General features: G+C 36.2%; 1 protein-coding gene across 1 annotated transcript in view; it reads right to left on the reverse strand.

The window, feature by feature from the left end:
- Window positions 1-1,016: 1,016 nt before the first annotated feature.
- Window positions 1,017-13,734, reverse strand: part of Sox21b — a 32,466-nt gene continuing 19,748 nt past the window's right edge. The window contains exons 4-5 of the mRNA XM_069047810.1: window positions 7,573-7,727; window positions 1,017-2,057 (exon numbers count right to left, since the gene is read on the reverse strand). Of these exons, the coding sequence (XP_068903911.1) occupies window positions 1,497-2,057; window positions 7,573-7,727 (716 nt within the window). The 3' untranslated portion in view covers window positions 1,017-1,496. The remainder of the gene's footprint in view (window positions 2,058-7,572; window positions 7,728-13,734) is intronic.

Consider the following 13,734-nt stretch of genomic DNA (forward strand, 5'->3'; position numbering starts at 1 on the left):
CTTCATTTGATTGGAATTCTTTTTTGTAATCGTAGTTTCATCTTCATTAGGTATCTTTGTATTTGATACCTAACATCTTTGTATCAATTTTCGGAAAGAGAGAAGTCACTTCTAAACGTGCAAGATCTACGGTAGTGCAGTTTATGATAAGACATATTTTGTAACTAATTTTGTAGTAATTCTTTGTTCTGTGTATTAATATTATCCTCGCCTTCTTCAGTGAACTTTTTGTCTTATTTAATTTATTCTTATTAATAACATTTTTGAAGCTTCTTCTCAAACAGTTGCTCTTGAATGTCGACAAGTTTGTCTTTTCTTTCTATTAAGAATTTGACGCAGTGTGCATCGATTCAAAATTAAATTGAAACTGTCAACACTTCATGTGTATTGTTGGTTGCGCAACTTATAACAATTAGAAACCATTGTACATTACTTCAATTAAATTGATTACAACAATTACCGTTGAACTACAATTTTTAGTACGTAGTTTACAATTGAATCTGCTTGATATTTATGCTTGATTAGACAGCGATGACGCCACAACACAAACAAAATTCTCAATCAATCGATCAAGTGAATAATTTGAATTTTCACTTTCATTAAAAATTCGCAAATGCCATATCTGTCGGTTCTGTTTCGGTGGTTAATCACGATTTCGGTGAATAGCGGGGTCGTCGAATAATTGAGTGTTCTTCCAGTAGTTCTCCACAAAACCCACCACTATACAGTCATTTAAAAACCTGCTAGGTAATTACGACCGGTGAATAGTCCCGATAGCATTCACGAACCATTCCCAACAATAAGAAATGTTTATTTTCGAATTACACAAAACTGACACTTCACTATATCACAAAGGATAATAAACTATTAAATAGTCCATAAATCATTGCACAAGACAGCATGTCGAATCGACGCGAAAACTGTACGCGTTACTCCGACACTTTCCCATAAGCTCCGGCTTTTATTAATAAGCTCGGCAGGAAGCCCACCTTAACCCGCTAAAATAAAACACGACGTTTTTGAAACAATCACATACTAGTTTATTGTTCGAGATTTTTTTTAATTTTCAATAACATACCATTACAGTAATTCTATATTTATCGATAAGTTCATAATAACAAGGTATATGCGTGGATACTTTAAGTAGTTAATAGCTACCGAAAAATAGGAACGAAAATTTGTGTGAATCAAACAAGCACTTTGTACAATACGTGGAAATGAAACAACAAGGTTGTTGCATAGTACATAACTAAACACAACTATTTGTACACGCTATAGAATTATTTACATTTATACAAGTTAACTGGTTAAAATACAATAAAACAATGAAATAAATTAATTAAGATCGAAACAAATTGCTCTAACTACGAGTACGTTTATGGGTATGTTACATACAATTACGTCTATGTTGCCGTGGGGCTATATATTTAGAAGAGAGATAATATATGTACACGAAACGCACCTAAAACCACCAATCACATTCACAACCGATCTGGTCAAAATATTACAGTGAGGGGTCTCCTAAACTCCCCTCCGGGCGTCTGCGAGGGATACTGACTGGCGTATTGCGCCATGGGCAGCAGCCCCGGCACGGAGGGTCCTTGCTGCATGCCCCCGCCCGGGTAGTATCCGGGCAGAGCCCCCGGCGAAGCTCCCGCCGAAGAAGTCGTTGTAGAACTGGACGAAGATGCCCCGTCTTGTCTCTCCTGGTTGGTCTTGACGTCGGGCGACTCCGGGGACCTAGGAGAGCCCAAATTTCCGGGCACCTGCTGCGTTGGCGGCGAATCCGAGTACATCTTGCCTATGTCGATGGGGTAGGATCTCGTCGGGTCCGGGTTGTACTTACTGTCCATGTACATTTTGGACGACTCGAAGTAGGCCTTGGTCAGGGCAGAGGTCGAGTCTAGGTAGCCGCGTTCGAGGTAGCTCTTCGAGGATGAGTCCATGTATTTGGGATCCGAGTACATGGACATGGCGAGGGTCGAGGGGGGCATGTACGGCGAGCGGTACTTGTCGGCCTCCATGGAGTACTTCATGGCGTCCATGGAACTCACCACCTGGAAATAAATAAAATCTGTTAAAAGGAGCAGTACATTTATTTTTACTGTTTCTCGGCAGAATTTTGTCAGCCCTTGATTCTGAAGTTTGCCGTTTCCCTTTTGGTCCAGTCCTGACACATCTCCTTCCCGGAGGTGTTAATTTCGGTCATTTAACGTGTACTACTGGTTGGGTTTTTGTAAACAGTCCCAAATAAATAGCCGTAAATTTTAAACGTTTTTTGTGGAGCACATAAATTTCGTTGTGTGTTAATCTGTATTTCCGTGTGTAACCCAATATTGGAACGGCAAACATCTAGAAAACCGGGGAACAAAAATGACATTTGTTCCACGGTGTTTGGAGTGAATCCTCGTCGAGGAGGTGAGAATTAAATTACTGTCCAGACGCCTTGTTTTCGTTAATTGTGATAATTGCGTCGAGTCGACAGTCTAGCCTGTCCCACTAATGAACAATAATGACATGTTTTATTTAAACAACATCTTTGTTTACCAGCTGAAATCGTTGGTGTAACCCTATATCTCGTTCGGTGATGTGAGATATGCATTGAAGAAATAAAATGATTACGCGTAACGCAGGCGTTTGTTTAAATCGTTAAAGCACATTGTGTGGGATGATATATTGTCAGTTTTGTCCTGCAAGGTGCTGCTTTACGCGGACACAAAGGAATAACGTATTACACCGGTTCTTTGTAGCAGACGTACGGAATTTTCAAGCCGCTTGACACCGCTCTCCTAGCGTTTTTAACGCGAATAAATCACCAACACCGGAACGTTGCCGAAATTATTAGTGGATAATTTTCCTAAAGGAGACTGGCATAATGCGAACTTCAGTTTTTAATAACTTGCTTGCTGCCTCTGCCTCGTCTAAAGACCGTGCCCGTTTTAATTATGCTTCTTGGCTTTTATGGATTTCTTAATAAATCCCTTCGAATAATAAAACAACCGTCAGATAATCTCCGTCTTATTTACATGCAACACGAGATCTTGCCAAAGATATTATGCAAATATTTTTTGGACACGGGGTAATAAAGTTGTTGTCCGTCTTAATTTAGAAAACTCGGATTATACCATCCGGAGGATCATCAAAATGACGCGATCTTTTCACAGTTACAAAACCATTCTACCATTTAGCAAAACTTGTGTATATAAAAAAATCAATAAAAAATATGTACAGCTTGACAAAAATAGCTTGGCACATGAAATGCGCAGAAGAGGAAACGAGAGAGTGTCTGTGAGACAAGGCTAGGGTTGTAGGTACGTTACACTCAATGAAGCAAATCTGTTAAACAGCTCGGACGTGCTGTCCACTTGAAGCTTGAAGCGTTTTATTGTTTATAATTTTTCACCCATTTATACACGATCTAAATCAACCTACTTCTTTGGAAAGACTCTCGCGTATTTTCACACAAATTTCCAACTTGCCTACTCAGCTACTGTACTATTCGCTTTTTGTTAACACATACAAGAGAAATTCCTCTAAAAAACTGAAACGAAGCTTTATACAACATTTTTTAATTACAAGGCAGGCTGAATTGCACTTGGAGCTAAAAGCATTTTTGAATGCAATGCACTAGAACTCGTGACGATAGTTTTATGCTGTCACCCGTAATACAAAAATTATTTCCGCACGATCAAATTTATTCGACAAAGCGGACACCGGAAGTAATGCAAAAAACGCTCTTTACCTTTATTGTCGGAATTTTAATTCAGATTTTTATGGCAGATGATATTGCTTACATTCAATATTCGGAGAGGCGCCACGAATGATCTGTATTTAAGACGTCTTCGAGATTTTCCCGATTGATTTCAACAAGTCGAGGGCGTTTATTGGGTTACGGAATAATTAAGAAAAAAAACGAGGCCACTGCAAATCAGGTTCTAGTAGTTAATTGTTCCTGCAATAATAAAAAACCTTGTCTAAAAGTCAAGTCGGGACCATGTAATTAAATTTGAAATAACGACACCGTCGTATTCATCACAAGAAGAATGCCACTGCAGATGTCAGGAGTGGGAGCTTTTAAGCCTACATTCGCTCCTCAAGTTTCCGTGGGACTAGCTTCAGTGTGAAGACATTAATAACGCATCTTACTGTACAAAATGATATCTACTTTTGTTGTCTTTGCTTTTGTCGGGATTACGATAATTCTGAGTGAAGGCGTTGTCACCTGCGGTTTATGAAAAGTTTGACAGTTATGGTTCAGTCCTGTGACCGATATTTTGTTTCATCCGGTGCCGTAACAGACACCCTCGATTCCTGTTATTAAAAGCGAAAACGCGATTGTGATGCAAATGACCGTTCTGGTATGGCACTGGAAGTGAGTTGTTGGCCATTTGGCTGTCAAAATGGTTGGGGCAAATTGAATGCGCCAGTTTTAAGGCGGTCGAGGCTTAAAGTGTCAAACGGCGGCGTCGAATTAAAGCAAAACAGTAAAGAGGGCCGTGTAAAGATAAGATAAGTAAAAGCAACAACTTAAAAACGCGCAATCCGCGTCAAATCACAATATGTAAATACAGCATAGAACAATTTATCCGGTCGTTGTGATGCAAATGAGGAGGCGAAGAGATGGTTGGCGCGAGGGAGTCTACCAGTAAGGCATGATTGGAACCGCTCGCTGTCACCGGGGCCCCGGACAAAGATTATTAAATCAGGATTAGCGGTCTGTTTGTGACTGGTCTGGAACCTTTTACAAGAAAAACAAGCATTGATTTGTTGGCCGTGGCAGGAATGTCGAGATCATGAATACGAATTAACAGCCACCAGATGTAGGGTGTTCGATTGTAAAATGCTGGGTTTATATCCACAAGTCTTGTTTGTGGACCGTAAAACCAATGAAGAACATGGTTTATCACTTTCGGACGACTCCTGAAGTAGCCCACTGCTCGAAATGTAAATGGTCTTAATCAACCGTTCTTCGGAAAAATACGGACGCATCATATGCTAATACGAGCTTCCATAACTACTCTAAAATACATAAATGAACGGGCACCCGAGACCAACTTCTTCGATCGTGAGACCCGGAGATGTGGATAACGAACTCGACGTAACGCAACATAACTAACAATAATTATTAGATTTGATTATGCAAGTTATCCTTCTTTGGTTACATAAAATTGCAGCAGTTTTCTTCCACTCCTCTTGAGAACTTGCTCATTGATAATATACTGAGTCTTTTAAACTTGTGCATTAAATTTGGAATTCGTAACTGTTAATCAATCTGTTAGGTCATTCCATTATAAACTTCGATTCTTCAAAATTGCTAAAAACAGCAAAGGAAATAAACCTTGCATTTGTCGAAAGTTCAGGTGCATAATGCACTATCGAATGTTGATTACAAAAAGTAGGAAGGAAGGTCTGGGTCGTAATGAACCTCTTGACGATAACGTTTGGAAGGCTCTGATGAGGTCGATGCTTGAAAAGAGCTTGCAGTAAAATTAGATGTAGGCATTGTAACAATTTCTCTCTTCACTTCAATATCATTGGAAAGAAAATATGATGGATAGATAGGTCATACATGAATGCTGATGATCGTGAATGTCTCTGAGAACTCTGTTCTGCACTGCTTTTATTATTAAAAAAAAATTATTATTATTATTTGGTATGTTAGTTAACAGGTTGTACACCCAAACAAAAACCAACAGTAAACAGCGTTATACAATGCAACAGCTCAAAAAGCGACTGTGTACCCGTTACGGGAAACGCTCAATTAAACCTCTGAATCAATCTCTTAAATTGTCCAAGACTAATCACAAAAATATCGCACTCACTACAGTTGCTATTGAATAATGTGCAGGCAGTATAAAGAGGGGAACGATGCAGTATATTAGTAACTGCTCGCGGAACATAAAAAAAAAACGACCAGATCTAAGATTTGCCCGAGGCACATTGAAATAAATTTGGGATAACAAGAAGGGAGAATTAATAATGCCGTGTACGATCTTATATAGAAATATCAGAAAACTATCATTACGTCTCATATTGAGAGAACGCAGATTTGCCATATTATAAAGAACAGAATTAGGAGTACCTCTTGGAGGAAATTCAGCAATTAACTTGCTTTTGTGAAACAGAGACGAACCTTTGAAGAAATGAAGAAATGAAGGTATGACAGGTAAGGTGGATTTCAGCAGGAACTACCATGATGTATGTATTTATTTTCCTATTGACGAGACTGTTACAGACGATCGTGGCTGATGAAATGTATCAAAAACTGAGGAAGTCGCAGCCTACATTGGCCAATAGAAAAGGACTCACATGGTTGCAGAATAAAGCTCATCACACGAAAAACTATCCGAAAACCGAAACTCCATCACATCCAGCATACTTTCCCGATTTGCCATCCACCGCTTATCATTTTTTCACACATTTGGATCACTTATCCATCTAACTAAAGAATGTCTTTCTTCCAGAACACCAAAAAAATAGAAGATCTTCTACATCATTCGCCGAAGTGTGTTGTTGTCGATGGTTCTTCTTGAATTTATCTTGCAGCAATTATTATTTATTGAACGTCATTGAACAAGCTAATATGTAGTTTGATTGATCATTTTTTTGCACTAACTTTTCAGTAATTATCAATCTTCAAACGTTCAGTGTTTTCACTTAAAAATCAGAAAAAGGCAAATATAACTGAACTCTTCAAATTAATAAGGGAATATTTTTAATAAGGAAATGTGTAGAATGATAAGAAGAGAAATTGTGAAGTGGACAAATGAAAAGAAAAAAAACATTTCATATTGCCGACCTCTACTTCGCCTCGGTCTTCAATCTCTGGGCTTATTGTTAGCACAAGAAGACTCGCTTCTACTCTAAATGATATAATCTACTATTTTGCTAAATACCTCCTTATTTAACGTAATTTTTTTCCAAGAAACACTTTAACTTAGATTTTTGCGGTGTATGTATTTTCCAATATACATAATTAAGTAGCTGAGTAATAAAGCCAAACAAAATAGGTAGGTAATAGTGAAGTCAGTCAACTTACATTGAGTTTCAATTTAAATAATTTGATCACGTTAATTATAATATTGAAGTGTCATAATACATAATTTTTTTGTCATCTTTCACTGTTTTCGATTACTGAGTGTTAACTCAAAGATGGTGTGACGAAACAAGGTACTAATTTAAAATTCCAAATGTCCCCTCTGTAACTCATAGCTCCGGGGGACCAGTTTAACCCATCACCATCGATTACAGTTTTTTACTTTTGGCTGTGAGAGTGCAGTTTTTAACCCCATCTTTCAGGTTGAGTGGCTTCAAAATCGATGTCCTCGATACAAAAGATAATAAATCGATGATTACTTAGCCAGTAATCCCCCAAGTTACATGGACAATTTATGTTTACTGTAACTAACGAAGTGTGAGAAATAATACACCAGTTTTTATCGGTCGAAACGCGGAGTCATCATGATGGTGAAACCGAACATTTAGAAGGACGCGTCATGGGATGGACCAGGTGTTATTTGGTGGTCATCCTTTCTAAAGAAAAATATTTTCATTTTGATAAATTGTGTTTACCTGAGCTGGTGCGGTGAGTCCGGCTGACATGGCAGCAGCGGATTGTTGGGCGGCCGCCGCCGCCGCCGCCATAGACGCCGCACTTAGCGACCCGTACGCCGCCGACGGGTTGTAGTAAGAGGCCATGGACTGACCCATACTGCTCGCGGCCATGCCTGAAACAAAACAACTAAAAAATATCGAAGAAAAAATGATCCATAAATTATCCTATCGCTATTTTGGCGCACATAGCATTCAGGAAATAACTATCAAGACACCAATAATTAAAACGGTAAAGTAAAAAAAATCACAAAGCACAATTCACACATACCTACCTTGCATAAGTTACTTCTTCATAACATGTAATTAGTTTCAGAGGTGACGTCATGGTTGATAAAACATTGATTGAAAAAATCAATAATGATTCAATTAATGTCAATCAAAAATTTTAAAGTGTGTTAGGAGAATTATAAAAAATGTGAGTATAAATAGAAATCAGGATCTATCTAATATCTATCAACAGAGATGATATTGACGAGGTGGATTCAGAATTAAATTTGTTAATATTTTTCTTAAATAAATGAATTTAGATGAAATTAATGGAGCTTTGGTCAAATTACAGTCTCTTTTGAATGACAGTTTAATTCAGAAGAAAAGTGTTACATAGTCCTCCTTGAAGATTTAAATGTGTTGTTATGAAAAGTAAATAATGACAAGAAATATTCTAAATACAAGTTTCCACTAATTAACACGCGATGGGATATCGGTATATCTATATACCAAACGGTATTTTAATTAAACGTTTAAATAATTGTAAATGGACAATACATTTTCTGTGGTAGTTTAAGTAACTATCAAGCCTGAACAACAGTTAGATTTTTATTAAATTGTTATATTGAGGAAAGAAAGACCCCAAAGAAAAAATAAACATGCCAAAAAGATAATCTGAACAAGAAGTCTAAATTAATATCTACATATCTAAATAGTGTCCAAGTATTCTTTCTAACTTGTACTTATTTGACTTATTATTTGTGAGCCTTATTTAAATATCAAATCTTTCCCACCTGTTCAAACAAGATAATTTGAAGTATATTCGCTTAGTAGAAATGATACTTGTTCCACAGTTTAGTTAGTGGTACGCTCTTGATTTGCATAATTTAAGAGTGCTAATCGAGAAAAGAGAAAGATCTGGAAACTTTGAATTTAAAGTAGAAATTTCAAAAAAATTTTAGTAGATTTGCAAAGTTGATATTTTGTGCAATTAACACCTGACGCCCTTTTCGCCAAGTGCACTGCCGTCCATTTTGCTGACTCACTCTGCATAAATTAATTGCTCCCAACAATAGAACGGAATGTTTTTCTTGCCACTCAAGATCTAGGCATGTTTGATAGATGTGACACCAAACGGCCGAGTAATGTTACTCTTGCCAAGGCAATTCTGTTTTCAAGTGTTTGATTGAAGGTATCATATTATTTAAGTTTTATTGTATCTGTTCGAAATGTAAGCGTTCCGTAAGGTTATGTTCATATTAAATTGAATTTATAGATGTTCGACATGAACAACACACTGTATTAGTCCATCCCACGCGTGCAGAAACTGCATTTCATTACTCGCGAGTCTTCAGTAGTTGGAGATTGCCAAAACTGTGCGTTGGTACAGTGTACAATTCTGATTAAGCTCCAAGAAAGACTATAAAGCCAAACAACTTAACAAAAGACTGGAAAAATTTGTTTCTTGCACCAGGAATAATTGCGTGAATTTCCTGTTACTGAGCCTGATTAACGGTCTTTCGACGAATCGTTTTACCACCTGCCAGCGACCATAGCAAAACAATATTTATGAGTTTTGACTTGATTTCAACTAAGAGAAAAATCCAATCTGTCTGGCTGGTACGAACTGTCTTCTGACGAAAAGTGAAAGCCAGTTATCGATAATCCCGTCCAGTGATGTGCGATTAAAACCGTAAAAATGCCGCAAAGTAGCACAATAGTCTGAGTGCTTGTGCAGACAAAGGGTGGTTTGCGCAACGAATAAAATTTATAACACAATTTCGGTCTCGTCTGTCGTTTAGCAATCGTGCAGTTGAGAAATGGAATTACCATATTAATTAGTTCCGAAGTAGTCAAAGCCTTTCATCCAGATGCCATTTATAGTGTGGCATAATTATAATAATAAAAGCTGAGAATTTTTTAAATAATTGCATTAAGCGATCTATTTACAGATTTTCCAGTCGCCGCTATCAATAAAGAGAATGGATATTTTACAAGAGTGCTTTGTGTGGTGTGGTGTTTTGTATCGAGAACGTTGCAGAGTAAAGGATTACCTTTGAGCTTTTTAATTAATGCAAGAATTCATTACACGACAAAAATTTGACGCTACCGCGCTAAACGCTTATATTATCCAATTAGGAAAGACTTTATAAAAATCATTAACGATCCTGCAGGTCGTAAAATCGTTGTGTGAAGAAGGGAAATAAAAAGGCCGCGACTGCTTGGCTGCAGGTTTCCCCGCATCACTCGGTATGAGACGGCGTATTTACGCGTCAATCACAACTCATTTGAACGAGAGATTTGACAGGTGAGATTGGTGTACGTAGTGATTTATAATATTACAGCAATAGTGAAGACAGAAATGCTTGTAAGTGACAGATGTGTGTGTATAATTTCGTATCTGAAATGTGTGATTACGCACGGGTTAAAAATGATGACTTTATTCTTGGAGAATGCCAGTTTGACTCCTACCATTCATTCCTGCCGACGTAATTGATGTGATTAATACCTTTTTTGGCTGTTTGGATTATCGAGTCTGATTATTATTGATCGATTGGACAGGAATGCTTGCCATTACGAGTGATTCTTTTCAGATCGGCTGTTACATGCATTTTGCGATACCATAAACCCAACACACACAATCTAATCGCGATAAACAAACAGTTATTTTTAAATTTGAAAAGATGCATCTGTACAGATAGTTAAAATTACGCAGTTTCGACTGTTGATATTTAAAAAAATTGGGTAATTCTACGGGTGATAGAAAAATTGTGATGTTTAGTGAAAAAGAAAAATATAAAACAAAATATAGATAATTTAGGACTTGTTATTCTGTGCAATTCGAAATTAAATTTTGATTTTTATCGTGCGATCAACAAAATGTCCAATGAAAGATATGTCTAGTTTATTTAAAATTCGGAGAAAGGTTGAGATAAATTTACATATTTTAAGAATGTTATTTAAACAAAATAATATAATGTAAATATTCTATAAAAATTGAAGATGAAGGTTAAAAAGATCATTCTCAGCAATGGTCCCAATAAGAGGGTTGAATTAAGATTTTTTTTATTTTTTGGAAAATTTTAACTAAACGGCCTCAAAAGCCATTTGTTGGGTGGAGAATATTTTTGTTACCAATAAATTTTAATATTTTTCAAAATATTTTGTCCTTAAATAGGTGATTTAGCACTCAAATAAAATTTCCAGAGGTTTAGATTTAGAAAATCAACAGAATTGCGTGTGCGTGGATGGCATTGCAAAGATCATATCTTCAGAGCTTGCACAAAAGCAAATCAATTTCATTTTCTTTAATTTACTTTTTACACAATTATACAGAGTTAGAAATTTAGTTATTTTCAGATTTGTAATCCAACAATAAATTACAGCAGAGGACTTGGATTTTGAACTTTGAAGTAGCTGAAGTGTCGAAAGTAGTCTTTTGTGTCCACGTGTTATAAAATAAAATTTCAAAGTAAGTCAATTTTCTAATTCATTTACTTTATTTTCATTGAAGATTCAATTTGACAATCCTTATCATTTCATTTCTTCAAAAATAAAAGGTAAACTAGTTTATTTCAAGATCTTTCATTTAATTTCTTTTAAATTTACTACATCGAAATATGTGATCCAATTGCATTTAAGGCAGCCTTTTCAAAATAATTTAAATATTTCTTTTATCCATTATTCGTTCCTTGGGGCTCTCTATTCGGGGAGGATCCGCAAGTGTCCGTACTCAAGTGGCTTATTTTATAGTTGTTTCATGTTTAAAAATTCATTTATTTGGTTTACTCAATTAGTTATTAATTAAATTCCAACTCATTGACCCGCAGGTAGAATTTCATTTAGATAAGAATCTATCAAAATTCATTTATTTGTAAGTTACCTATGTTGAGACCAAACACCACCAAAGTACGTTTTCTTATTGAATAAAATTTAGGTGAAGTGTGTTCAATCGTTCATTTAAATAATAGATAACTCTTCTAACGGTGGGGCCTCTCGAAGAACCTGAATTGAACAACCCAACAAAAAAAATCACATAACACAATGTAGGATCAGTAAGTTTTTTGTTCTTAAGAATCTTTTGGTTTTTTGCAAAAATATCCGAGGAGAAAATGAGAAGACATCCCAAGAACACGCAACTTTACATTATTACATATACCTAAATAGAAAATATGAGCTTCAAAGAATAAATACGATTATTGTTGATTTCCACAGTTTTTCAAAATTTTTCGATTATTTCAAGTTTTTAATCATTAACAAATTTTCCACTTAACTTATTATAATTATTCGAGGTAAGTTAACTAAACTAACTAATTATTAACACAACAATGTGTTCTTTAACATGACGTACTTTTTGCAATAAAAATTGAATTTTTAATCGCATCATTGTGAGTGGATATTTAAATTTGTTTTGTGCGCTATGATTTCACTACGAATTTAAAATTACTGACCCAAAATTTGAACACCATTGAACAGCTTTCAGATTTTACTGTAAATTTTTACAATAGTTTGACTTGATCCATTAAATCCGGACATACAATTGCTGAAGAATTTTGCCTTTCTTTTCTTATGTTTCATTTTTTAAAGTTGAAACAATTACCATCATGTAAGGCAGCAAAAATTCTTTCGTTGTTGCAACTGTTTTCTTATGTCCAGAAAATTTTCTTACTCAATGTTTTTACTTTTGGAAACAAAAAAAAGTCCAAGGGATTATTATTGGGGATATGGCAGATGTGCAATAATATAGTTAATATTTCTTTGTAAAGATTAAACCATTTATTAAAATTTAACATAAAAATAATTGCTCAATAAACACTACACCCACCGTGCAGCGAATTAAAGATATTAAGATCAGATATAGTGATGGTCTTTTTCTTTGTAGCGCTTAGCACGTTTCTGGTTCACTCTTGAGTCAATAAAAATGCTTGAAATTATGTCCCCATCTTGAATTTAATCCTATTTAATTTGTCACATTAACGGACATTCATGTTGGAATTTCTTTGGTCCAAATGAATTTTGCTTGGTGGAATAATTGCAGCTGAACGAGGATCCGCTTGAAATCCGCATATTTCAACAACTAATTGCTTATTTATGTAAACTGGTTTGATTTAATTTCGCAATTTTCGCGTCTATTCATGCGGAACAAAACTGTAACATTTATGCAAGACAGTCTGGCCTGCAACATTCATAAAATATTTATGCGGGTCATGAAGAAATCGGCGGAATGTTTGGGATTCGCTGCGGTCCGGCCATAATGGACTACCATTGCGGTAATATCGAATTGAGCAAGTGACCAAATCGATGGACCGCGCGCGTTTCCGGTCCAGGATTGCGCAAGGATCAACCAAAAATAATAGAGGATGGTGCCGGATCATAATTCAGGATTTGTCGTTTTTTCTATCTGCCAGCAACATCTACTCAAATAATATTTTAGTGTTGAAAATGACCTCGCGTGCTTTCACTGTTATAAATTATAGCGCGCACGCACCGACACAAACGTATAATGGATCGTTTTGCCATGGATGCCAACTAAACATTTGTTCTTCACAATGGTGACTACATTATGGCTTTGCTCGAAATATTAATGACACTCAAACTAAATTACACACCTCAATGTTTACACTCGTCCGCGTCATTAACAAATTACCGACTCGACATGATTAATGTCGAAAAAATTGTTAACTCTCTTCCAGAGTTCCGGTGATGGCGTATGAATTTATTCCGAAGAACAATGGCCGAATTAAATTATACATTTGGAGAAATACTATTTTTAACCTTAGCCGCCTAAATCGCACGCCTGATTTCGGTTTCCGGTTCCCACTTCAAATTTCATGACAGTCCGTCAGTTACGTCAAGATTAGGTTCCCCCAAATTCATAAATTACCTCCGTGCAGACTCTAAGTTGAGGTATTT

Source organism: Tenebrio molitor, chromosome 5, assembly GCF_963966145.1.
Source record: "Tenebrio molitor chromosome 5, icTenMoli1.1, whole genome shotgun sequence".
NCBI lineage: Eukaryota > Metazoa > Arthropoda > Insecta > Coleoptera > Tenebrionidae > Tenebrio > Tenebrio molitor.